The 27,951-nt window shown below is 27.3% G+C and overlaps 3 protein-coding genes across 13 annotated transcripts in view; 2 read left to right on the top strand and 1 right to left on the bottom strand.

The window, feature by feature from the left end:
- LOC105251299 (esterase E4) overlaps positions 1–13,841 on the top strand; it is a 37,581-nt gene extending 23,740 nt beyond the window's left edge. Inside the window, exons 1-9 of one of the 6 annotated variants that reach the window (XM_025406898.1) lie at positions 5,786–5,839; positions 7,031–7,216; positions 8,225–8,516; positions 8,746–8,931; positions 11,833–12,041; positions 12,167–12,338; positions 12,614–12,931; positions 13,287–13,431; positions 13,504–13,823. In XM_025406898.1, the coding sequence (XP_025262683.1) occupies positions 7,082–7,216; positions 8,225–8,516; positions 8,746–8,931; positions 11,833–12,041; positions 12,167–12,338; positions 12,614–12,931; positions 13,287–13,431; positions 13,504–13,690 (1,644 nt within the window). In that variant the 5' untranslated portion in view covers positions 5,786–5,839; positions 7,031–7,081 and the 3' untranslated portion in view covers positions 13,691–13,823. Of the gene's footprint in view, positions 1–105; positions 316–1,284; positions 1,577–1,793; positions 1,980–2,554; positions 2,764–3,425; positions 3,598–3,870; positions 4,189–4,507; positions 4,653–4,724; positions 4,991–5,785; positions 5,840–7,002; positions 7,217–8,224; positions 8,517–8,745; positions 8,932–11,832; positions 12,042–12,166; positions 12,339–12,613; positions 12,932–13,286; positions 13,432–13,503 lie in introns of those variants that run through there. The other 5 variants (XM_025406899.1, XM_025406902.1, XM_025406901.1 and 2 more) reach the window with 5 other exon arrangements.
- The window catches only part of LOC105251306 (calcitonin gene-related peptide type 1 receptor), a 175,859-nt gene that overhangs the window by 70,212 nt on the left and 77,696 nt on the right, over positions 1–27,951 (bottom strand). The gene's annotated exons all lie outside the window — the stretch shown is intronic.
- On the top strand, positions 15,145–27,861 carry LOC105251292. The gene is made up of 16 exons (XM_011257979.3): positions 15,145–15,345; positions 16,337–16,619; positions 17,273–17,458; positions 18,130–18,338; positions 18,732–18,900; positions 19,863–20,180; positions 20,480–20,624; positions 20,697–20,852; positions 22,624–22,801; positions 23,979–24,267; positions 24,856–25,041; positions 25,691–25,899; positions 26,023–26,188; positions 26,837–27,154; positions 27,452–27,596; positions 27,672–27,861. The coding sequence occupies exons 1-16, from the start codon at positions 15,211–15,213 to the stop codon at positions 27,829–27,831; spliced, it is 3,252 nt and encodes a 1,083-aa protein (XP_011256281.2). The 5' UTR covers positions 15,145–15,210; the 3' UTR covers positions 27,832–27,861.

A 27,951-nucleotide genomic window follows, 5' to 3' on the forward strand; every position in this document is an offset into this window, starting at 1 on the left:
GAGCACACACTACTAGGGGCGCGGCTCATTAACGTGGACTTCTCAATTTTTAATCAGGAATAACGCTATTTGCACCATGGGCGTTTTTTTAGTTACACCATCTATAATCCTACAATGTATATAAGGTAGCACACTGACTTATCAACGTTCTTTTCTCGTTATCTTCCTATCGTATCCAACATGGAGAGAGTTGAAGTTTGTGTACGTGATGGCAAGTTGGTTGGTATTGTCGAGAAAGGTATTTATGGTGGTCGCTACATTGCCTTTCGTGGAATACCATATGCGAAACCTCCAATTGGTGAACTCAGATTTAAGGTAAATATATAGTTTTCTCAGTCTTGTCGTGATCGGTTTTATATGGCGTTAATTTCAGTCTTTATTATTATTGATTGTATACTTCTTATTTGACTTGATTATTTTTTCAAACATTGAAACTAGAAAAATACAAAAATGAAGATCTCAGATAGAAAATATTATTGATAAAACTGGCTAATAGGTCTATCTAGCATACATTATGCAATGATTATATCTTATCTCCTTATCCATTACTTTGTAGAAATAATAATAAATTGATATTATTATCTATCAATTTTAATTTTCACCTGCAATTGTAAGAAGTACCAATATGTTAAAAAATACCTGATATATATATATAACAGTTTAATTTTTTTTAGATAAAATACAATATGTTCTATAGGAGAAATAATTCTTTTCATTGTAGAAGTTTCATAGAATATAATATGAAATATATGTAAGAAATGATAAGTACAAAACAATAAGCGAATTTAATAGAATTAATAGAACAATTTTTTAAATTTAATTTAATATCCACGAAAAGGCACAATTTGATATAATCGATTTGTTTATTGTTTATACTATTATGTTTATATACTATGTTTATATACTATAATTATATACTAATTTTTCAATATAATGTTGACTTTAAAAGCGCGCATAGTAACAACGTACGCATACGATTATATTAATAATTAAAAATAAACTTGCAGATATCGAGAATTCTAAGATTTATAATAGATAGTGATATGTAACATATGTCTGTTCATCTTGTTTCACAGAAAAACAAGAAATTATTTTATAACGCATGACGATAGACGATATACGATAACAAAAAATATTTAAGTTTTACAAGAAAATTTGTTCATATCCCAGAAATATGATAATCAATACAAAATAAAAGTTTGATATAATATTACATATGTATTCTTTACTAAAGATAGATGTCGTATTTGATATGTTTGATACATTAAGGAATTTTTTATGTAGGATCCTGTACCACCAGAACCATGGTCCGGCAGCAGAGATGCTTCAAAATACGGAAATGTTGCTGTTCAGATAAATGTTGACAAAAAATCAGAAATTATAGGCGATGAAGACTGTCTTTATTTAAATGTATTCACTACAGATATTAAGTCTTCGGAAAAACGCCCTGTGATGGTATGGATACACGGCGGTGGTTTTTTTTTCGGATCTGGTGATTCGTCTTTTTATAGTCCTGATTACATCGTGGAAAAGGATGTACTGTTGATTACTCTAAATTACAGATTAGGAGTTCTAGGTACATTATTACGAATTAGTTTATATTAGTATATATCACTTGCGTTTGGTTTATTTTCGTTTAGATATAGATATAATAGATATTTAAATTAAATATACCGTATTTCAAATTATGTACAATATAATATTAATTATAATATTAATTGATCATCTCTAAAAATATCATTTAAATCGATTTTATCAAAGAAAAAGACGCATTACTGTACGAATTTCCTTAGGTTTTCTGAATCTATATAATGAAGTAGCAACGGGCAATCAAGGTCTGAAGGACGTGATCTTGGCATTACAATGGGTCCAGAAAAATATATCAGAGTTTGGTGGAGATTCAGAAAATGTCACCATCTTTGGCGAAAGTGCTGGCGGAGCTATAGTACATTACTTAACTTTATCTCCATTAAGTGAAGGTGCATATTTATCGATGTATATATAAAATTATCTGCCATATATAAAGAATTGTCTATTATTTAATCAGATTTAGTAGTTAAGTAATATAAAAAAATTTTTTCTGTGTTCAACAAAACCATAACTCAAATATATATCATACTATATAGGAAATATCATGAAGTTTATATTTATACACACACACACATACACACACACACATATATATATATATATATATATATATATATATATAGCACATCCATTTTTGGTCCATATTGTTATAAAAAAATTGATATTGTTATGAGATAATTAAATTTCGAGTTTTTAAAATTTTTATTTTTATTTTAACTGTAAAAAAATGGTGTTAAAATCTAGAAATTTGTATAAAATAAAATATCTATCTCAATGTTTTCGTTAAAGAATAGTCAATTTTAAATTGACAAAAAAATTAATGATTAAAAGGATATGAATTTATTCTCTAAAGTAAAGTCTATATATTTTTTATTATTGTTCAAAGAGAAGAATTTTTTCTATGACTGTGTTTTTGATGAAATCGTGTACAAAGCTAAAAATCTCAATATGATTTTACTTACAGGTTTATTTCATAAAGCGATATCGCAAAGTGGCACAATTACGTGTCCATGGGCCTTTACCGACCCGGAATCTTGTTCAACGAATAAAGGCTTCTTGCTCGCCAAAAAACTCGGAAAAATGACTGAAGATCCAAAGGATGTCTACGAGTTTCTCAAGATGATCGACGCGAAGAAACTTGTAGAGACTGAGAAGTTCCTCGCGACAGAAGAAGTAAGTATATCTTAAATTTTGATTGCGTCTTTTTCAATATGGAATTATACGTGTGTACAGATTTATGGACGATCTATTGTATTATGAATAAAATATTTTCACAAACATTTATACACGGTAAAAAACATTTTGTATTTCTGTTAAAAATTTCTCGTGTAAAAATTTTTGTGTTAAATTTTTAACATACTCTTATCTTAATGTAACATATTATCGTTTCGTTATTTTGATATTTCTGCGTTGAGTTAATATTCACCGTTAAGAGTTAAAACAACACAATTAATATGTAAATGCACGAATTTTTGATGAAATATGTTATATGTTAAAATGAACAGATAAGTTGTGTTATTTTCCTCTCTATAACAGTTTCCATATGTTAAATCAACATATTTCTGTTATTTATCATAAAATGTAAGAATAACATTTTCTTTTAATTAAATTTAACATTATAAATATGTTAATTTAACATAAACTTTAAACTTTATTTCCAGATAAAGTTTAAGTGTTACACTTTTGTGTTAATTTTTAAACATATTACTTGTCTTATTTATTTACATACTTGCCTTCTGTTAAATTAACATTAAAATTAGAGTGGATAAATTGGGACATGTGAAATATGTTAAATTTAACACAAAATTTTTTACTGTGTAACATCTTTTTCGAAGGAGCGTCGACAATTTCTCCTGATTTTTACACCTACTCTGGATCATGAATCATCAAATCCAGTCTTCTCGGAAGATCTAATGACGTTTATACATCGTGGTGTTAAAGTGCCATATCTCCTGGGTTTTACAAGTTGCGAGGGATCTTATTTATTAAAGAGTAACGATTACGGATGTGAGTATATTTATTTTTTATCCTTATTAAGTATATCTGTAATGATTTGTCGCATAATTTTTTGTAAACGGTATCTTCTATTAAGAATACACAACATTGATATTATATATACAAATGATATTTTAAAAATATTTTAAAAATAAATTTCCGTCGCGTGTAGCAAAATTAATTGCGAAATTATCCTATAACGGAAAAAATTTGTTAAAATATTATTGGCTCTTTATGTAATGCTCAGTGTATAGTATAGTCACTACAATAACAACATGATTTCAGGCATAAGTAAGGAGGCTCTCAGCCAAGTAGATTCTGACTTCAAATTGGCAATATATCCCAGAGTTTTAGCTATACTGCCAAAGATACCAATCACATTATATCAATTACGATCTTTATATTTTGGTGACAAAAATATTTCAGAGGAATCAGTGGCTAATTACATTAATTTACTCAGCGATATATTTTTTTTTCGCGGTATTATGCAAACAGCGGATATTCAAATGAATAATGATAATTCTGGAAAAACATATCTATATCAATTCTCATACGAAAGCGAAACCTCACTCATGAAGAAAATTCTCAATATTGACTTTCCAGGTACAGACGTTAATAAGTTTAAAATGGTAATAAACTTAATATGAAACTCTTTAATGTTGAACTGTACATATAATGTTATATAATGTTGAACATATGCAAATGTATTTATACTGTAATTAAAATGTTATCTCTGAGTAACATTTCTACATTATACTTATAAAAAAATGTGTGTAAGTTCATTTCAAAATATTTTTTTAAAAAACTATATTTTTTTTAAGAATTTTAATATTTTTTTTGATTTAAAAATAATAAATATAAATTTAAATTAAAAGTTATATATTTGTTTTTAATTAATTTACCGTATTACAACATGTTGTAGGTGTGTCTCATAGCGAAGAATTGTGTTACCTGTTTTATCCTGATATAATAAAAGAATTAGGTTTATCAGTACCCGCACCTGATTCGAAGGATTATAAAATGATAAGTCGCTTAACGCAGATGTGGACAGATTTCGCTAAAACAGGGTACTAAACTTAATATTTTTATGTGATTTTACAGTGATTTATTGTAATAATTAATTTTCAATTTATTTCTAGGAATCCAACACCCGCGATTACGGATTTGACTCCAATTAAGTGGACACCGTTACAGCGCGCCGGAGATGTGTACGATTATTTAGACATTGATGTCAAACCTCGAATGAAAACTTTTCGTAAAGGAGAGCAGCGCTGGGAGTGGGAGAACATGAAAAACATAAGCTATGATCATTCTTTTTACAAAATTTAATCAGCAATAAAAAATTGATTTTTTAGTATACACATACATATACATTCTACGATAATAAATAAATTTTTTCTCCATCTTTTTTTGGAGTCAGTTGCTTATAAAAATAATCAAAAATAATATTATTAATTCAGAGTGCTTTAGAAGTTAGAAAATGTGGATAGCTTTGTTTTGTAAGTCTGTTTTTATTGTCAGGACATTAGTCCAATAAATGTCAAATTTATGAATCCTTAAAAATAGAAAATTTTTTGCAAACAGTATTTGTTATTAATTAATATTATTTGTTATTTGTTATTATTTGTAATTAATAAAATTTGGAAAATGTTAGATATCCATATTTACACTACATCTATATACATATACACTATATTCATATTTTTATTAAATTGTAGATTATTTAAATAACGCAGATATTTTTTTTTTCTATCTAATAATAAATTTTATCTGGAATAATAAATTCTATTTATCTAATAATAAAATTTTTTCCGGAACGAGATTACGAAATTTTTGAATACAATAAGATCATCTGGAAAAAGAGTATATTAAGAAGAATCACAATATAAAATTTAACAAGAAATAAAAAAATATATAAACATATTCAATGAAATAATGAAAAAGAATATATAATTAGCAATATAGATTTAATAATCAATAATTTTTCTTTCTATGTACGTAGTGAACATCGATCAGAAGGAATCAATTGCGTGAATATTCGCACTACGTCTTATTGCATTTTAAATTTAATTTAAGCAGAGTTAACATTTGACTCTTTATAATATCAATCAAATCTATTGATCACGAGATTGGAATATCATGCCTATAGAGTATTATGAAATAATAAATATGCTCTACGAGTGTCTCGCGCCAGTTCATGCGAAGCATTATAGCGAGGCACACTTTGTTTATCACGCCAGTCGAGCAGTTAAAAGTAACTCAGACTTACCGGATTTCAATAACGGATCGAATTCTTACTAGATTTAATCGATAGAGCGAGTTTGAGTTATATCAAGAAAATATCTTTATTTTCGCTGCTAAATATAAACGAAGATATCATGACGCAGAATCAAAATATGGAAATTTTCACTTAAGAAACGTCTTTATTATCATCATCAGCACACATGTACACAACACATAGAAAGAGAAGACATACCTGTTATCTTGTCTACAAAAATAGTGATATATAAAAATTGTGTTAATAAAAGATAAATAGAAGTACACTTGTGAAGGAAGAAAACTTGTACAAATTAATATAAAACAAAAGAGTAAAAAAATTTTAATTAAAAATACTTGGCAATAAAATTGGGAAATATTCTAATTAAATATATATTTAAAAAATTGGAACATGTTCTAATTATTAATTTCAATTATTATAGTCTAATATTTAAATTTAATGACTTAAATTCTTTAATTAATTTATATTGATTAATTTATATTAATTTATATTGATTTATATTGATTTATATTTTTAATTAATTTATATTGATTTATATTGATTTATATTTCGAAATTTAGACTTTTAAGCTAAACAATATACTAATAAAATTGGCAACGCCAAGTTTTTTTAATTAAATTTTTTTTACTTTTTTGCTTTATATTAATTTGTACAAGTTAACTTGTACAAGTTTTCTCCCTTGTACTTCTATTTATCTTGTACAAATTTTTATACTTATAGTTAGCACAATTTTTATATATCAATATTTTTCTAGACAAAATAGCAAATATAATTAGTACATAAATTTGGCGCTCTTTTTTTATCTTTTTTTTTAAAAGGTAAGTTTTAAGGATTAATCATACTCACACGCGTTTAGAGTATTTTTATTAATAACATAAAGTTTCTAAATATATAAAGACAATTCAGATAAATAAGATAAAAAAAACATTATATGTATATATATATATATATATATATAATGTTATATATATATATATATAATGTTTTATATATATATATATATATATATATATATATATATATAAAAGTTAGACAATGATTGTAAATTATAATATTTCATATCAGTAATATGATAATGTAGTAATAGTATGAGCTTATTTTAATCTAATCACCTCAAACGAGAATCCACATTGATATAGATACATATAATCGCACAATATAAATCAGCAGACCGACTTATCAACGTTCTTCTCTCGTCATTCTTCTATCGTATACAACATGGAGAGAGTTGAAGTTTGTGTACGTGATGGCAAGTTGGTTGGTATTGTCGAGAAAGGTATTTATGGTGGTCGCTACGTTGCCTTTCGCGGAATACCATATGCGAAACCTCCGATTGGTGAACTCAGATTTAAGGTAAATATATAGTTTTCTCAATCTTTTCGTGATCGGTTTTATATGGCGTTGATTTTAATCTTTATTATCATTGATTGTTTATTTCTTATTTAATTTAATTATTTCTTTTTAAATTACAACTAGAAAAATACAAAAAATGCAGATCTCAGATAAAATATGCCATTGATAAAACTGACTAGGTCTATCTAGCATATATTGTGCAATTATTATATCATATTCTTATTTATTTTGAATTAGAAATAAAAAAATAATAAATTATTATGCATCTATGATACTTAAATTTTTCGAATTAAAGCGATACTAAAAAAAATAATATTAAATTGATGTTATTATTTATGAATTTTAATTTTCACCTGCAAAAAGAAACGATATGTTTAGAGAATACCTGATATACATAACATAGATTAATTTTTTTAGATAAAAAAATAATATGTTCTATAGTAGAAATAATTCTCTTCATTGTAGAAGTTTCATAGAATATAATATGAAATATATGTAAGAATTGATAGGTACAAAACAATAAGCGAATTTAATAGAATTAATAGAACAATTTTTTAAATTTAATTTAATATCCACGAAAAAGCAAAATTTGATATAATCGATTTACTTATTGTTTATACTACTATGTAATTTTTCAATATAATGTTGATTTTAAAAGCGCGCATAGTAACAACGTGCGCATACTTATTATTACGATTATATTAATAACTAAAAATAAACACTTGCAGAGGTCGACACTTCTATCATTTATTAGATAGTAATATGTAAACATCACGTAACATACGTCTGTTCATCTTATCATAGAAAAACAAGTTATTTTGTAACGCACAACGATGTACGATTAGACGCAAAAAATTAATATTTAATTTTTACAAGAAAATTTGTTCATATCCTAGAAATACGATAATCAATACAAAATAAAAGTTTGATATAATATTACATGTGTATTCCTTACTAAGAATAGATCTCGTACTTGATATGTTTCACATTAGCGAATTTTTTATGTAGGATCCTGTACCACCAGAACCGTGGTCCGGTAGCAGAGATGCTTCAAAATACGGAAATGTTGCTGTTCAGATAGATATTATCCAAAAATCAGAAATTATAGGCGACGAAGACTGTCTTTATTTAAATGTGTTTACTACAGATATTAAGTCTTCGGAAAAACGCCCTGTGATGGTATGGATACATGGCGGTGGCTTTTATATCGGATCTGGTGATTCGACTTTTTATGGTCCTGATTACATTGTGGAAAAGGATATAGTGTTGGTTACTCTAAATTACAGACTAGGCGTTCTAGGTACATAATTACGAATTAGCTTTATACGCAATAAGTTATCACTTATATTAGTACATGTCACTTGCGTTTGGCTTATTTGGTTTTAGAATGAACATTTAATTTAAATATATCGTATCTCAAATTATTTACAATATAATATTAATTATAATATTAATTGATCATCTCTAAACATTTCATTTAAATCGATTTTATCAAACAAAACGACGCATTACTATATGAATTTCCTTAGGTTTTCTGAATTTATATGATAAAGTAGCAACAGGCAATCAAGGTCTGAAGGACGTGATCTTGGCATTACATTGGGTCCAGGAAAATATATCAGAATTTGGTGGAGATTCAGAAAATGTTACCATTTTTGGCGAAAGTGCCGGCGGAGCCATAGTACATTATTTGACTTTATCTCAATTAAGTGAAGGTGCATATTTATCGATGTATACATAAAATTATCTGGTACATGTACGGAATTCTATTACTTATATATATATATATATATATATATATATATATATATATACATACAAGATGATTCTGAACAAACGTCTTTAAAATCGATGTATACTCGTACATAAAATTATCTGCCATATATAAAGAATTATCTATTATTTAATCAGATTTAGCAGTTAATTTGAAATCAATTTTTTCTGTGTTCAGTAAAAACATAGCTCAAATATATATATCATACCATATAGGAAATATCATGAAGCTTATATATACAGGATGATTCTGAGCAACCGTTTATCCAGAATCACTCTGAATATAGAAGCATCATGATATTTATATATATATATATATATATATATATATATATATATATATACAGGGTCTACCAAAAGTGTGGAAACCCCTAAATATCTCGGAAAATATACGTTTTACAGAAAAGTGTTTCCAACAAAAGTTGTAGGGTTTAAGAAGATCTATATACTGATTCTATCAGTTTGACCTTGGATGGCGTCGTCAAGGTCAGGTCAAGGTCACATTGACTTTTTTAAATGACACCCCCTACATTTGATTGCATATTCTTATAGCTTAATTCAAGAGCTTTCCAAAACACTATAATAATGTTCATTTTTATTAAGTACTTTGCGAGTTATGAGGGTTGAATGATAGAGTAGCGCCGGTATTAACATTATCCAAGGTGTACTACATGGAGGTTACTCGCTCGGATTTGCATCTGTTGTGTGTGTGATCCAGCTAACTAAGGCAAGATCGATTCCTCAACATATCCTCATATTTCGCTGAAGTCAAATTGCCAAAAAATTGCTCCATAAAACGTGTATGAAACGTCTCGTTAGTTCCTTCATTTACCGCTATGTGACGCACTACATGCAGTCTAACTCGCATTTAAAATTCAACTAAGAATGTATAAAGCTATCAAAGAACGAGCACCTTCTAACTTCAGCTTTGAGCAAGCAGAAATTAATTGTTATCGTCCAAATACAACGTACGATTAATTAAAATTAAACGTTTTAAAAATGGCTGGCGACTTGTCGGAACGTGAAAGAATCACTATCCTCATGATGCGTGGATGGGGTGATAACGAAAGATCGTTCTCTGATGTCGTTCGATTATTTAATGACACGTATCCGAACCGTCGAATTAATAAGTCCACTGTGTTAAAAACAATAGAACGTTTTAGACAAACTGGTAGCGTAAGAAATCGCTCTAAGTCAGGAAGACCATTGTCTGCAACCAACGAAGAAAAACAACTTGATGTTCTGCAGACATTTATTGAAGATCCCAATTCTAGTGTTCAGAGAGTCGCTCAAACTCACGATATTGCTCCCATGTCGGTTTGGAGAATTTTAAAGAAGAACAAGTTCCATCCATATAAATTGCAATACGTTCAAGAATTGCAAAACGGAGATGAGGAGCGTCGTATACATTTCTGTGAAAGAATGATGGCACTAATAGATGTCCGGCCCATCTTCCCTTATCAAATTGTTTTCACAGACGAGGCAACTTTTACCTTAACGGGAGAAGTTAATAATCAAAATTTTCGTTTCTGGTCAGATGAGAATCCGAATTGGGTGCGGGAAACTCACACACAACATCCACAAAAAATAAATGTATGGTGCGGAATAATAGATGGCTATTTAATAGGGCCGTTTTTTTTTGAAGAATATTTGAACGCTCAAAGGTATGAGAGATTACTTGTTGATCAAATAATTCCAGCCATACAGAATACTTTTCCAAATAATTTCCAAGAAATATGGTTTCAGCATGATGGAGCTCCTGCTCATTTTGGTGCAGGACCACGTCGTATTTTAAATGAGACTTTTCCGCTACGGTGGATAGGAAGAAGGAACGGAAATGAGGGAGGAGAGGATTGGCCACCTCGGTCACCAGATCTAACTCCTCTTGATTATTATCTATGGGGATATCTGAAGAGTAAGGTTTACAGAACAAAACCTAAAACCATTCACGAATTGATACAGCGAATAAGGGATGAAATGGCTTTGATACCTTTTGAAACGAATCGTAAAGTCATTTCTACATTCTACCAAAGATTAGCATATTGTCAGGAAGTAAATGGCAGCCACTTTCAGCATTTACTTTAACACATTGAAACACATTTGCAATCGTTTGGTGCAACCTAACCTGATCTCTGTATACACGCACCGCACGCACGCACACGCACACATTTCGAACAATTATTATGATAAATGAGCATCCACAAATTTATTTACTGTTTACTATGTCGATTGCTTTCCAGGTCTTTAAATGCTCGATTGTAATTTGGTTGGGTCTTTGCTTTTGCTGACTGGATCCACGACCGATCTTGCCTTAGTTAGCTGGATCACACACACAACAGATGCAAATCCGAGCGAGTAACCTCCATGTAGTACACCTTGGATAATGTTAATACCGGCGCTACTCTATCATTCAACCCTCATAACTCGCAAAGTACTTAATAAAAATGAACATTATTATAGTGTTTTGGAAAGCTCTTGAATTAAGCTATAAGAATATGCAATCAAATGTAGGGGGTGTCATTTAAAAAAGTCAATGTGACCTTGACCTGACCTTGATGACGCCATCCAAGGTCAAACTGATAGAATCAGTATATAGATCTTCTTAAACCCTACAACTTTTGTTGGAAACACTTTTCTGTAAAACGTATATTTTCCGAGATATTTAGGGGTTTCCACACTTTTGGTAGACCCTGTATATATATATATATATATATATATATATATATATATATATATATATATATATATGATCGTGTACTAAGCTAAATGTCTGGATAGTCAGGAAATATTTTTTATGACAACAAATCATTTACTAAAAGTCCTCAATATGATTCTATTTATAGGTTTATTTCATAAAGCGATATCGCAAAGTGGCACTGTTACGTGTCCGTGGGCGTTTACCGATCCGGAATCTTATTCAACGAATAAAGGCTTCTTGCTTGCCAAGAAACTCGGAAAAGTGACCGAAGATCCGAAGGATGTCTACGAGTTTCTCAAAACGATCGACGCGAAAAAACTCGTAGAGACTGAGAAGTTTCTCGTGACAGAAGAAGTAAGTGTATCTTAAAATTTGATTGCCTTTATTTCAATATGGAGATACATGTGTATACAGATCTGTAGACGATCTATTGTACGAATAATATATTTTTTCAAACATTCATAACATCTTTTTCAAAGGAACGTCGGCAATTTCTCGTGATTTTTACACCTACTCTGGATCACGAATCCTCAAATCCAGTCTTCCCGGAAGATCTAACGACGCTTATACATCGTGGTGTTAAAGTGCCATATCTCCTAGGTTTTACAAGTTGCGAAGGATCTTTTCTCTTAAAGAGTAACTTTATTGGATGTGAGTATGTTTGTATTTTATCCTCATTAAATGTATCTGTAATGCTTTGTCGCATAATTTTTTGTAAACGTTATCTTCTATTAAGAATACAACATTGATATTATATGTATAAATATGACATTTTAAATATAACATTTTAAAAATAAATTTTCGTTATGTATGTGTGGCAAACGTTGCGAAATTATTCTGTAACGAAAAATTTGTTAAAATATTATTCGCTCTTTATGTGATACTCATTGTATAGTATAGTCACTACAATAACAACATGATTTCAGGCATAAGTAAGGAGGCACTCAACCGAGTAGATTCTGACTTTAAATTGGCAATACATCCCAGAGTTTTAAATACACTGCCAAAGATATCAACCACATTATGTCAATTACGATCTTTATATTTTGGTGATAAAAATATTTCAGAGGAAACAGTGGCTAATTACATTAATTTAATCAGCGATACATACTTTTTGCGCGGTATTATGCAAGCAGTGGATATTCAAATGAATAATGATAATTCTGGAAAGACATATCTGTATCAATTCTCATATGAAAGCGAAACCTCATTCATGAAGAAAATATCCAATGTCGACTTTCCAGGTACAAACGTTAATAAATTTAAAATGGTAATGAACTTAATATGAGATTAATGTTGAACTGTATATATAATGTTGTATAATGTTGAACTATGTATATACGATTGCATTTATACTGTTAAAATGCTATCTCTGAATAGCATTTTTACATTATACTTAAGAACAAATGTATGTGATTTCATTTTAAAATATTTTTTTTTTAAACTATATTTTTTCTAAAAATTTTAATATTTTTTCGATTTAAGAATAATAAATATAAATTTAGAATAAAAATTATATATTTAATTAATTTAATATATTAAGTTTTTAATTAATTTACTATATTAAACTGCAAAAAAATGTCAAACGACATTTTGCAGGTGTATCTCATGGCGAAGAACTGGGTTACCTGTTTTATGCTGATATAATAAAAGAATTGGGTTTATCAGTACCCGTGCCTGATTCGGAGGATTATAAAATGATAAATCGTTTAACCCAGATGTGGACAGATTTTGCTAAAACAGGGTACTATAAACTTGATATTTTTATGAGTTTACAGTGATTTATTGTAATAATTAATTTTCAATTTATGTCCAGAAATCCAACACCCGCGATTACGGATTTGACTCCAATTAAGTGGATACCGTTAAAGCGCGAAGCTGTATACGATTATTTAGACATTCATATTGAACCTCGGATGAAAACCCTCCATAAAGGAAAGCAACGTTGGGACTGGGAGAACATGAATAACATAAGCTATGATTATTCTGTTTACAAAATTTAATCAGCAATAAAAAATTGATATTTTAATATACACATACATACACATTTTACGATAATAAATAAATTTTTTCCTCATTTTTTTGTACTTCAAATTATATTTGCGTCACAATGTAATGCGTCAATTGCTTATGAAGATAATCGAAAATAATATTATTAATTCAATATAATATTATAATAATATTATTAATTAAATAATATTATTAAGAGCTTTAAAAATTATGAAATATGAACAGTTTTGTTTTATGAGTCAATTTTTATCGTTAGAAATGCTGAACATTAATATTTGTCAAATTATAAATCCATAAAAAACAGAAAATAAAAACTGTACTGTACTTTTATCCCCAAACTATGTTATTTTTATTCCAGGTCCCCAGGATAAAAGTAACGCAAGCAACGTACTTATGAAAAGCTATAATAGCTTTTTAAATATCTATCATTTGAGATTGAAACATAGATATAATAATACAACAATAAGTGGAGTTTCTTAACATATAATCTTTTTTGTTACATCTTTAATGATAATTAATTAGCGACCTATAATACAAAAAATGTTACTTTTTTGTCCCCGGTCTTCCCTACATATATAGCATGCTTCGTTATCTAATTTTTTTAATGATTTGTTATTTCATATATTTAAAAACTTGACGTTATTAATAAAAACTTAGATGTATAATTTCAGAGAAACAGTGTACTGATATCTTTTGAAAATTAATTATTCTTAAATATGTAATATATTTCGAATATATTAATGACTGTATCTAGAATCGTAAAGTTTAATTTTCTTAGAGAAAAAATTTCATTTTCACATAAAAATTTTGTACAAATAGTTTGTGAGCTTTATAATTTATTTGCGTGAATATCGATAATATTCATAATACCGCGATAGAAAACCTTATTGGCATGAAAATCAGTGTAATTCATTAGAGTTTCCTCTGAAACATTGCATTGCATCGTTATCAAAAAATCTTGTAAGCTCTACTTTGATTTCAAAAAATAATATTATTTATTCTTATGATTTGTTTTATAAGTGATTTACATTTATATGCATATCATAAATATTTTTTGCATTCTTTGCAAACAATACAAACAAAATTTTATAGTTGTAAGAAAATGAACGAGAGAGATACCATATCTTGTAATGTAAGATTAACCGAGATAAAAGTGATTGTAAATTATACAATATTTTATATTTTATCAGTAACATGTATAAAAAGTTCCATTCTCGTTTAAAGAGGGCTTAGATGAAAATACGTCATAAATAGATCATTATTTGTTTTATATTGAATTATATATTGCTGATATAAAATATTGTATAATTTACGACTTTCAATTCTTATCTCAATTAATCTAACATCATAAGATATGATATCTCTCTCGTTATTTTCCTTATATATATATATATATATATATATATATATATATGCATATATATATAAGAAAATTACATATGCAGTAATCAGTGTAAGCCAACAGACCGACTTATCAACATTCTTTTCCCGTCATTCTTCTATTGTATTCCTTATGGAGAGAGTGAAAGTTTATGTACGTGATGGCAAGTTGATTGGTATTGTCGAAAAAGGTATTTATGGTAGTCATTATATTGCCTTCCGTGGAATACCGTATGCAAAACCTCCGATTGGTGAACTCAGATTTAAGGTAAATATATAGCTTTCTCAGTGTTATCGCGATCGGTTTTGTACGGTGTTCATTTTAATCTTTAATTTCATATAATTCATTAAATATTTAACTTTAGTCGTTAATTTCATATTTAACTTAATTATTTGCTTACAAAGTTATTGCACAATTATTGGCTACATAATTGCATAATTAAATAAATTTCTTACAAAATTAGAAAAATACAAAGGATCAAGATTAGCTAAAAGATGTCATTGATAAAACTGTCTAGTTGGGTCCAGCATATTGTGCGATTATTATATTTTCTCTTCCATTATTTTATAGAAGTAAAAAAAAATATAAATTATTATGTGCATCCAAATTATTTACATAAATATGTTTAATTAGATATTTAAAAAATATTACAAAAATAATATTAATAAATGTATTATTTCTTAATTTTTGTCGGCAATCATAAAGAAAGGATTTATGTAAAGTATATAAAGAGAATTTTCTCATTGTAGAAAATAATTGAAATATATAAGAAGTATATTTCTATATGATAGTACAAAACAATAAGCGATTTTAAATTAATAATTTTTTTTTAATTTGATTTAATATCTACGAAAGAGCTACAATAATTAATCGATTCGCGTATTATTCTTATTCTATTATATAATGTTTTAATACGCTGACTTCAAAAATGCACAACAGTGTACGCATACTATAACATTAAAATTTAAAAATAAACGTTTGCAGCGGACGACACTTCTAAAGTTTAATAGATAGTGCTATGGAAACATACACTCTTTACGTATAAAGTTGTAAAGTATATCTCGTTTAAAACAAATTATTTTTGTAACGCACGATGATGCAGGATAGCAAAAAATTAATATTTAATTGATAGCAAAATTTGTTTATATTTGGGGAATACAATAGTCAATACAAAATGTAAAATTTGATATAATAGTTATATACGTATTTCTTACTAAGACCTAACATTTGATATATTTCATTGGCGACTTCTTTATAGGATCCTGTACCGCCAGAACCATGGTCCGGCAGCAGAGATGCTTCAAAATACGGAAATGTCGCAGTTCAAATAAATAAAAACAAAATTATAGGCGACGAAGACTGTCTTTATTTAAATATATTTACCACAGATATTAAGTCTTTGGAAAAACGCCCTGTCATGATATGGATACATGGTGGTGGTTTTACTAACGGTTCCGGTGGTTCATCTATGCATGGTCCCGATTACATTGTTGATAAAAATATAGTATTGGTTACCCTAAATTACAGATTAGGTGTTCTAGGTATATTATTACTAATTAATTTGATACGCTATGAGTTATGTTAAACTTACTACTTATGTTTAATGCGTATATCACTTGCTTATTTCTTTTCATAATGATCATTTAGATAGAATATGGTGTACCTCAAATTATTAACATATTAATAGTTTTACAGACAATAAATTCCTTCATTCAAACTCGTATAAAAAAGATTTAAATTTATATTTTTATTCATATTTTACTTTATAAATTCGTATAAAAAGATTTAAACATATATTTTTGATTTATTGCATGTAGGATTATTTTCTTCGAGAAAGATTCAATATTAACGACGAATAAATATTTATAATAAATCGGTTAGGTTAGGTTAGGTTTGCGCTAATTGTGTATGAAAGCAATATGTTAAAAACCAGCATATTATTAATTTCATACAAGATACAAAGTGAAAATTATTCATATATAAATCAATTTTAAAAAATTTGGTACATATTTTATCATTAAAATTATAATTTTTTACGTAAATGCAAGTTATGTTTATAATGACATAAGCGTTATCGTAATTAACGAGCATTTTTTTCCGAATATTAAGTGGTCCTCTAATCATTTCATTTAAATCGATTCTATCAAAGAAAAAGACTATGAATTATATACTATTACTATGCGACTTTCTTTAGGTTTCCTGAATTTATATGATGAAGTAGCAACAGGTAATCAAGGTCTGAAGGATGTGATCATGGCATTAAAATGGATTCAGAAAAATATAACAGAGTTTGGTGGAGATTCAGGAAATGTTACTATTTTCGGCGGAAGCGCCGGTGCAGCCATAGTACATTATTTGACTTTATCTCCATTAAGCGAAGGTGCGTATACTTATCGATGCATACACAGAATTATCTGGTATATGTACGGAATTCTATTATTTAATCAGATTTATTAACTAATTAGAAGTTAACTTTTTCAATGTTTTTTCTGCGTTCAACAAAAACATAGGCTCCAATACTATAAAGAAAACTTAATGGAACTAAGATATACATATATATATATGTGTGTGTGTGTGTGTGTGTGTGTGTGTGTGGGTGTGTGTGTGTGTGTGTGTGTGTGTGTGTGTGTGTATAACATATTCATTTTTTACAATTAATTTCAAATTAATATTATCATAAAGTAATTAAATTTTCAGTTTTTAAAATTTTAATTTTTATCTTAATTACGAAAATATATGTTAAAATCTAAAATTTATATCAAATTATATAAAATTTCTATAAAAATTTAATAAAATAAAATAATTACTCTAAAAATTTATATATTACGGTCAAAATTTATATAAAATAAAATAATTACTCCAATGTGTTCGCTAAAAAATGGTTAAACTTTATCAAATTGACGAAAAAGATGATTAAAAAGATATGAATTTACTCTCTAAAATAAAAATGATATATTTTTTTTATTAATCAAAGCCAAAAAGAGCAAGAAATATTTTTTTATGACAACAAATTGCGTGTACCAAAAGTCCTCGATACGATTCTATTTACAGGTTTATTTCATAAAGCGATATCGCAAAGTGGCACTGCTATATGTCCGTGGGCCTTTACCGAACCGGAATCTTGTTCAACGAATAAAGGCTTCTTGCTTGCCAAGAAACTCGGAAAAGTGACCGAAGATCCGAAAGTTGCTTATGAATTTCTCAAAACGATCGACGCGAAAAAACTCATAGAGAGTGAACAATTTCTCAAAACAGAAGCAGTAAATATATTTTACAACTTAATTATGTTTATTTCAATATGGAATTATACATATATACAGATATAGATAGAGATTGTAGGAATAAAATATTTTCTGTAACCCTTCCGTTCTTCGTTGCGATGAAATTTAATGCAGAGCGCGCGTGATAAACAGCATATTTAGCCGTGATATAAATAGCGAGACATTTTGCTGTCGCGAATCGCGTATCAGTTACTAGTATGAAGATATTTGAATAATGATAATATAAGTACTGCACCTGCAAGCGCCAATGGCACTATGTAGGCGATAACACTTGAATGCCTTAAGTCGCCAACAGTATGCAATCATCAAAATTTCAAAACGCCTAAAGGCGCCTATAGCAGCGAAAGGATTAATAATATTTTCATTTTTTAGGAGCGTCTACAAATTTTATTGATTTTTACACCTAGTCTAGATCATGAATCATCAAATCCATTCTTCCCGGAAGATCTAACAACGCTTATACATCGTGGTGTTAAAGTGCCATATCTTCTGGGTTTTACAAGTTGCGAAGGAATTTTTTTTTTACGCAGTAGTTACAGACGTAAGTACATTTGTTTTTATTATATATATATATATATATATATATATATATATATATATGTACAGAGTGAGTTAAAAGTATGTGTTAAAAATTTGTGAGCATGTTTCTGAAAAAAAGAAGAACAAATGTTTGTATGACATATATATATATAGTCTCAAATGCTTCGTTATTGAAATAATGGACATAAATTAGCAGTATCAAATAATGATTTATTTGAATGTTTACAATTTTGTTGTTCTTTACAAGAGTCGTTCTACGTGTGCTCCATCATTTTCAAGAACATCGTATAGCAAATACCAGTTAACAATGAAGATGATCTATGGACATGTATCCATAATATTTGCGAGATAGTCCGTGGAAATCATGGTGTTTTCGAACAACTGCGCCAGTCATCTAGACGTCGTGCTCAGGCATGTATTGAAAATGATGGAGGACATGTAGAGCATCTCTTGTAAAGAATAACAAAACTATAAACGTTCAAATAAATCATTATTTGATACTTCTATTTTATGTCTATTATTTCGATAATGAAGCATTTGCGATCATATGTTCATATAAACATTTGTTCTTCTTTTATTATCTAGGAATTACTTACGAATTTTCACTTACGAATTTTTAACACATACTTTTGTCTCACATTGCATATATATATATATATATATATATATATATATATATATACTATTTAAAATTTAATATTTTAAAAATAAATTTTCTTTGACAAACGTTGCTAAATTACTTCTTAGTAAAAAATTAAAATATTATTATGTTAAAATATATTCGCTCTTTACGTGACAATCTCTGTACCATCACTGCAATAATACCTTTAAAATGATTTCAGGCATAAGTAAAGAGACTGTCAGTCTATTCTATAACGAAAAAAATTTGTTAAAATATTATTCGCTCTTTATGTAATACTCACTGTGTATAGTATAATCACTATGATAACAAAATGATTTCAGATATAACTAAAGAGACTCTCAGCCAAGTAGATTCTGACTTCAAATTGGCAATATATCCCAGAGTTTTAACTACACTGCCAAAGATACCAATCACATTATGTCAATTACGATCTTTATATTTTGGCGACAAAAATATTTCAGAGGAAACATTGGCTAATTATATTAATTTAGTCGGCGATACAATGCTTCTTCGCGATACTATGCAAGCAGCGGATATTCAAATGAATAATGATAATTCTGGAAATACATATTTATATCAATTTTCATACGACAGCGAAACTTCACTCATGAGGAAAATTCTCAATGTTGATTTTCCAGGTATATCCGCTAATAAGTTTAAAACGTTAATAAACTTAATATAAGACTCTTTAATATTGAACTGTATATACAAGTACACTCATACTGTAATTAAAATAGTATCTCTATATAACAGTATTTCTACATTATACTTAAGTAAAAATGTGTGATTTCTTTTTAAAATATTTCAAAAAACTATATTTTTTTCTATTAATTTTAGTATTTTAGTATTTTTCCCATTTAAAAATAATAAATATAAATTTAGAATAAAAATTATATTTATATTTTTAATTAATTTACCATATTACAACATTTTGCAGGTGTATCTCATGGCGAAGAAATCGGTTACTTGTTTTATCCTGATATAATAAAAGAATTGGGTTTATCAGTACCCGCACCTGATTCGGAGGATTATAAGATGATAAATCGTTTAACGCAGATGTGGACAGATTTTGCTAAAACAGGGTACTATAAACTTGATATTTTTGTGATTTTACAGTGATTTATTATTATAATTAATTTTCAATTTATTTCCAGGAATCCAACACCCGCGATTACGGATTTAACTCCAATTAAGTGGACACCGTTAAAACATGCTGGAAATGTGTACGATTATTTAGACATTAATACTGAACCTCGGATGAAAACCCTCCATAGAGGAGAGCAGCGATGGGATTGGGAGAATATGAAATATAATCTATGATCATTTTGTTTACAAAATTTTATTAGAAATAAAAAATTGGTTTTTTAGTATACACACACATTTTACGATAATAAATGTATTTTTTCATCATTTTTCTTTTGTACATACTTCAAATTATATTGGCGTCAATGTAATACGTCAAAATTGCTTGTGAAGATAATAAAAAATAATGCTATTATATTCAGAGAGCTTCAAAGTTTGTAAAATGTGGGACAGTTTACTCTTAAAAGTCAGTTTTTATCAGGAATGTTGAAATACTAATAGTTGTTAAATTATAAATCCATAAAAACATAAAATTTTTTGTAAACTTTATTTATTATTAAATTTTTTTAAATAATAAGTAAGCTATATCAATATTTTTGTTTTCGTAGATTATTTAAATTATGAAGAAATTTTTTTTATTTAATAAAAAATTATTATTTTCTATATTATCATTATTACATTATATTATCATTATTGTCGAATTTATCAATGTTTCTCCTACTACATATTTCTGAAACATGGATTTGTGTGAAAACGTGTATAATATTATTGTAATCATATTTATCAACGAACAGTTTTATATAATTTATCTTCTTAGTTTTATCTAATGTAATCTTCGATAAAATCATCAAAGTAAAAAGCTTTAAAATTATCAAAATAAAATTTTAAATCTTATTAAAATTTTTGCTATTAAAATGTCTATAAATCTTATCAAAAATTGCGCAGATTTCTTATCAAATCCCATCTTTGTAAAGTAAATAATTAAATTGTAAACAAAGTGAAAGTATAAGAAACGATTTGATATCTTAATTAATTTTATATCTTTTATCTTTCGCGTGATCAATTCTAAAGGTAAATAAATCGTAGCAAATTTAATCGCGATAAAGCATTTTATATTTTGAAGTGATTAACCGAAGTCAAAGTAATAAAATTTATAATATTTCAAAATAAAATCATATTTGTTTTCTTATCATATAAGATTGTACACTATGTTTTATTATCTTATTTGTTGAATTATCCTTATATATTTAGAAAAACTTGTCATTATTAATAAAAAACTGAGATGTGTTATTTAGAGTATACTGGTCTTATATCTTTTAAAAATTAATGATTCTTACATATGCTATATATTTCGAATATATTAACGACTGTATTTAGAAAAGTTCAATAATTTTCTTAGAGAAAAAGTTTCTTTTTCGTATAAAAATTTTGTACGAGTAGATCTTTGTACGAATGAGCTTTATATAATTTACTTAAATATCGATAATATTCATAATGTTGCGGTAAAAAAGCTCATTGGGAAGAAAATCAATATATAAAATAAAATTCATCTAATGAATTCATCTAATGAATAAAATTCATTAGAGTTTCCTTTGAAACATTGCATTGTATTGTTATCAAGATATCTATAGAAATTGTAATTCTTTGCAAGTTCTCTACTTTGATTTAAAAAAAATCTTTTAAATCGTTTTTATAATTAATTTATATTTATAATACATATAATAATGCATGTTATAAATATTTTTTGTATTCTTTGGAAACAAAATAAAATTTTATAGTTGTAAAAAGGATAACGAAGGACAGAGATAACATAATTTTGCGTTAAGTAAAATTAATCAGGATAAAAATTGAAATATGGTTGTAAATTATACAATATTGCTCATCAGTAACATAATAAATGTAAAAAGAAAACAGTAAACAAGATAATTCCTACTTTAAATAAAAATCGTCATTTACATTGATACATATAATCGTACAATATAAGCTAGCAGATTGAAGCTCAACGTTTCTTTTCCGTTCTTTTCCTTCTAGCGTATTCATCATGGACAGGGTGGAAGTTTGTATACGTGATGGCAAGTTGATTGGTATTGTCGAAAAAGGTATTTATGGTGGCCATTATATTGCCTTCCGTGGAATACCATATGCAAAACCTCCGGTTGGTGAACTCAGATTTAAGGTAAATATATAGCTTTCTTATTGTTATTGTAATCAGTTTTACACAGCGTTGATTTTAGTTCTTTAATGTTATTGATTGTTTGTTTCTTATTTAACTTAATTCTCTGACAAAAAAATTACAACTAAAAAAGTACAAAAGATCAAGATTAACTAAAAGCTGTCATTTATAAAACTAGTTGGTAAAAGTGGATCTAGAATATATTGTGCGATTATTATATCTTATCTTCTTTTCTTTATTTTATAAAAATACAAAAAAAAATAAATTATTGTACATCTATGTTATTTAAATAAATGTTTCTAATTAAAGCAATACTAAAAAAATATGACAAAAAAATAATAATTGCATGGTATTAACTATTAATTTTCATCGACAATCGCAAATCGAAAAAACGATTTGCTTAAAGAACGTGTGATATATATAACAATAATAATTCTTTTAGATGTAAAAAAACAATATGTTTTGCAGTATAAATAATTCTTTTTATTACATAGAATTTTCATAATTCTTTTTATTCTTTTCATCATATAAAATTTTCATTGTAAAATATAACTGAAATGTACATATATATATATATATATATATATATATATATATATATGTGTATGTATATACATATGAGGAAATGTAAGAAATGTAGTAGAAAATAAGCGAATATATATTAATAAAACATTCTTTGTTAATCTAATATCCTTGAAAAAGCATTATTTTGATCGATTCGCTCATTGCTTATTCAATTATTAAATTTTTCAGTATGCTGACTTTAAAAGCGCGATAATAATATGCATACGAGTATAATACGATAGCAGTAAAACATAATAACAATACGCATAACAATAATAATAAACACTTGCAGAGTCGACACTTCTAAAGTTTAGCAGACAATACTATGCAAATATTACGCGTACAACTGCCTCTTGTAGAATTAAATACACGCTCTTCGCAAAATATATTTTGTTTTGTCATCGAAAAACTAATTATTCTTACAATGCATGACGATACACGATAGCAAAAAATTAATATTTAATTTTGATCGTAAAATATGTTCATATTTGATGAACATGATAATTCAATACAAAAAAATATAAAATTTAAAATATTATTACCTGAGTATTTTTTCTCCTTACTAAAGACTTTACTAAAGACCTAGTATTTGATGTTTCACTGGCGATTTATATAGGATCCTGTACCGCCAGAACCATGGTCCGGTAGCAGAGATGCTTCAAAGTATGGAAATGTTGCAGTTCAAATAAATGATATCAAAAACAAAATTATAGGCGACGAAGACTGTCTTTATTTAAATGTATTTACCACAGATATTATGTCTTTGGAAAAACGCCCTGTGATGGTATGGATACATGGCGGTAAATTTTCTATTGGTTCCGGTGATTCATCTTTTCATGGACCCGATTATATTGTTGAAAAGGACGTAGTATTGGTTACCCTAAATTACAGATTAGGTGTTCTAGGTATATTATTACTAATTATTACTAATTAATATTATTACTAATTAACTTGATACGCAATAAGTTATGACTTATATTTAATGCGTATATTATTTGCTTATTTCCTCTCATAATGAACATTTAGATATAATAAATATGGCGTATTTCAAATTATTTACATATTTGTTTTATAGACAACAAATTTCTTCATTCAAACACGTATAAATAGATTTAAATTTATATTTTCAATTTATTGCATGTAGCATTATTTTCTTTGAGAAAGATCCAATATTAAGAACAAATAAATATTTATAATCTGTTCGCGCCAATTGTGTCGTAAGCAATATAATATTAGCTGGTGTATTTTTAATTCATAGATATAAAATAGAAATTATTTTATATATATAAATCAATTTAAGAAAATTTGGCATTTGTTTTATCAAAGTTATAATTGTTGACATGCAAGATATGTTAATATTTATAATGATATAAACGTATTTTATTACTAACAAACTTTACTTTTTTCCAAATATGTATTGACTATCTAAACATTTCATTTAAATTGATTTTGCCAAAAAAAGGATCAACATATCAATATATGAATTTCTTTAGGTTTTCTGAATCTATATAATAAAGTAGCGACAGGCAATCAAGGTCTGAAGGATGTGATCTTGGCATTACAATGGGTGCAGAAAAATATATCAGAGTTTGGTGGAGATTCGGGAAATGTTACCATTTTTGGCGAAAGCGCTGGTGGAGTTATAGTACATTATTTGACTTTATTTTCATTAAGCGAAGGTGCATCGATATACATAGAATTATCTAACATATATAGGGTGTTTGACATAAGGTATCCCATCGAAAATATACAAGAAGATTTCGTTAAACTGAATTAAAATGTCCTGTATCATTTTACAAACAATCACGTAAAATTTCGAGATATTTATTAACACTTTATGTCAGGCACTCTGTAGAATTATCTATTATTTAATTAGATTTATTAGCTAATTTGAAATCAATTTTTTTTGTGCTGAACAAAATCATAAGCTCAAATATTATGAAGGAAATTTCATAAATTAATAAGATATGCATATATATAACATCCACATTTTTCAATTAATTTCAAATTGATATTATTATGAGGTAATTAAAAATTTCGAGTTTTTAAATTTAAATTTTTATTTTATCAAAATTCTACAAAAACATATATTAAAATTTAAAAATTTGTATAAAATAAAATAATTACTCCAATGTGTTTGCTAAAGAACAGTCAAAATCAACTTCAAATTCACGAAAAAAATCAATGATTAAAAAGATATAAATTTATTCTTTAAAATAAAATCTCTGCATTTTTTTTATTAATCAAAGAGAAAAAGAGCAAGATTTATTTTTTATGACAACAAATCGTGAACACAGCTAAAGAAACTCGATATGATTTTACTTACAGGTTTATTTCATAAAGCGATATCGCAAAGTGGCACTGTTACATGTCCGTGGGCCCTTACCGAACCAGAATCTTATTCAACGAATAGAGGCTTCTTGCTCGCCAAAAAACTCGGAAAAGTGACCGAAGATCCGAAGGACGTCTACGAATTTCTCAAAACTATCGACGCGAAAAAACTTATAGAGACTGAAAAGTTTCTCGTGACAAAAAAAGTAAGTGTATCTTATAAAATTTGATTGCATCTACTTCAATATGGAAATATACATGTGTACAGATCTATAAACGATTTATTCTATAAAATATTTTTTGAAACATTAATAACATCTTTCTCGAAGGAGCGTCGACAATATTTCCTGATTTTTACACCTACTCTGGATCACGAATCATCAAATCCAGTTTTCCCGGAAGATTTAGCAACACTTATACATCGTAGTGTTAAAGTGCCATATCTTCTGGGTTTTACAAGTTGCGAAGGAAGTATTTTTTTAAATGATTACGAACGTGAGTACATTTATTTTTATTCTCATTATATATTAAATATATCTGTAATGTTTTTCGTTCAAATTTTTGTAGACGATATTTTCTATGAAGAATATTACATTGATATTATATATATATATATATATATATATATATATATATATATATATATATATTCGATGAAAATTTATTTTTAAAATATTAAAATATTTAAGTATTTTAAATTTATAATATTTTAATATTTAAAGTATATATATATATGTGTGTGTGTGTGTGTGTGTGTGTGTGTGTGTGTGTGTGTGTGTGTGTGTGTGTGTGTGTGTGTAATATATTTCGCAATATTTGCCGATGAAAATTTATTTTTAAAATGTTAAAGTATTTAAGTATTTCAAAATTTATTTTAAAGTATCACGTATATATATATATATATATATATATATATATATATATATATATATATATACGTGATACTTTAAATATTAAAATATTATAAATTTCAAAATACTTAAATACTTTAATATTTTAAAAATAAATTTTCATCGGCAAATATTGCGAAATTATCTTTTAGCAAAAAATCATTAACATATTATACGACTATGTTAAAATATATTCGCTCTTTACGTGACAATCTGCATAATCACTGTTATAACACCTTTAAAATGGTTTTAGTGATAAATAAGGAGGCTCTCAGCGACATAGATTGTGACTTCAAATTGGCAATATATCCCACAGTTTTAGCTACATTGCCAAAGATACCAATTACATTATACCAATTACGATCTTTATATTTTGGTGACAAAAAAATTTCAGAGGAAACATTGGCTAATTACATTAATTTAATCAGCGATATATTTATTATGCGTGGTATTATGCAAACAGTAGATATTCAGATAAATAATGATAATTCTGGAAAGACATATCTGTATCAATTCTCATACGAGAGCGAAAGCTCACTCATGAAGAAAATTCTCAATATTGACTTTCCAGGTACAGACGCTAATAAGTTTAAAATGTTAATGAACTTAATATGAGACTCTTTAATGTTGAACTGTATATACGAGTACACTCATATTGTAATTAAAATGGTATCACTAAGTAATAGTAATATTTCTACATTATAAGAAAGCGAGAATATGTGATTTCATTTTAAAATATTTTTATTAAAAAATTATTTTTTTCTATCAATTTTATATGAAGAATTTTATTTTTAATATTTTTTCCATTTAAAAATAATGAATATAAATCATATTTGTTTCTAATTATTTATTATATTACATGTTACAGGTGCGTGTCATTGCGAAGAATTGTGTTACCTGTTTTATCCTGATATAATAAAAGAATTGGGTTTATCAGTACCCGCGCCTGATTCGGAGGATTATAAAATGATAAATCGCTTAACACAGATGTGGACAGATTTTGCTAAAACAGGGTACTTAATAAACTTGATGATTCTTACATGATTTTCACTGATTTATATAATAATTAATTTTCAATTTATTTCCAGGAATCCAACACCCGTGATTACGGATTTGACTCCAATTAAGTGGACACCGTTAAAGCGCGCCGAAGATGTGTACGATTATTTAGACATTGATGTCGAACCTCGAATGAAAACTTTCCGTAAAGGAGAGCAGCGCTGGGACTGGAAAAAACGCGAAAAATAGACAGTTACATTCTACCCGTAATAATTTATATCAGCATTAAAATTCTTCATATAAAAATCTTTTCATATTTTTAATATATTGTACATTTTTCTCTTTTGCAAAAATATCTTTTATGTTGAG

This window comes from Camponotus floridanus, unplaced genomic scaffold, assembly GCF_003227725.1.
Source record: "Camponotus floridanus strain SB8 unplaced genomic scaffold, Cflo_v7.5 scaffold16, whole genome shotgun sequence".
Lineage (NCBI taxonomy): Eukaryota > Metazoa > Arthropoda > Insecta > Hymenoptera > Formicidae > Camponotus > Camponotus floridanus.

Coding starts and splice junctions, on each gene's coding strand:
- LOC105251292 (XM_011257979.3), top strand. CDS start 15,211: ATGGAGAGAGTGAAAGTTTATGTACGTGATGGCAAGTTGATTGGTATT. Junction 16,620..17,272: donor TTACAGATTAGGTGTTCTAG/GTATATTATTAC, acceptor GACTTTCTTTAG/GTTTCCTGAATTTATATGAT. Junction 18,339..18,731: donor AATTTCTCAAAACAGAAGCA/GTAAATATATTT, acceptor TTCATTTTTTAG/GAGCGTCTACAAATTTTATT.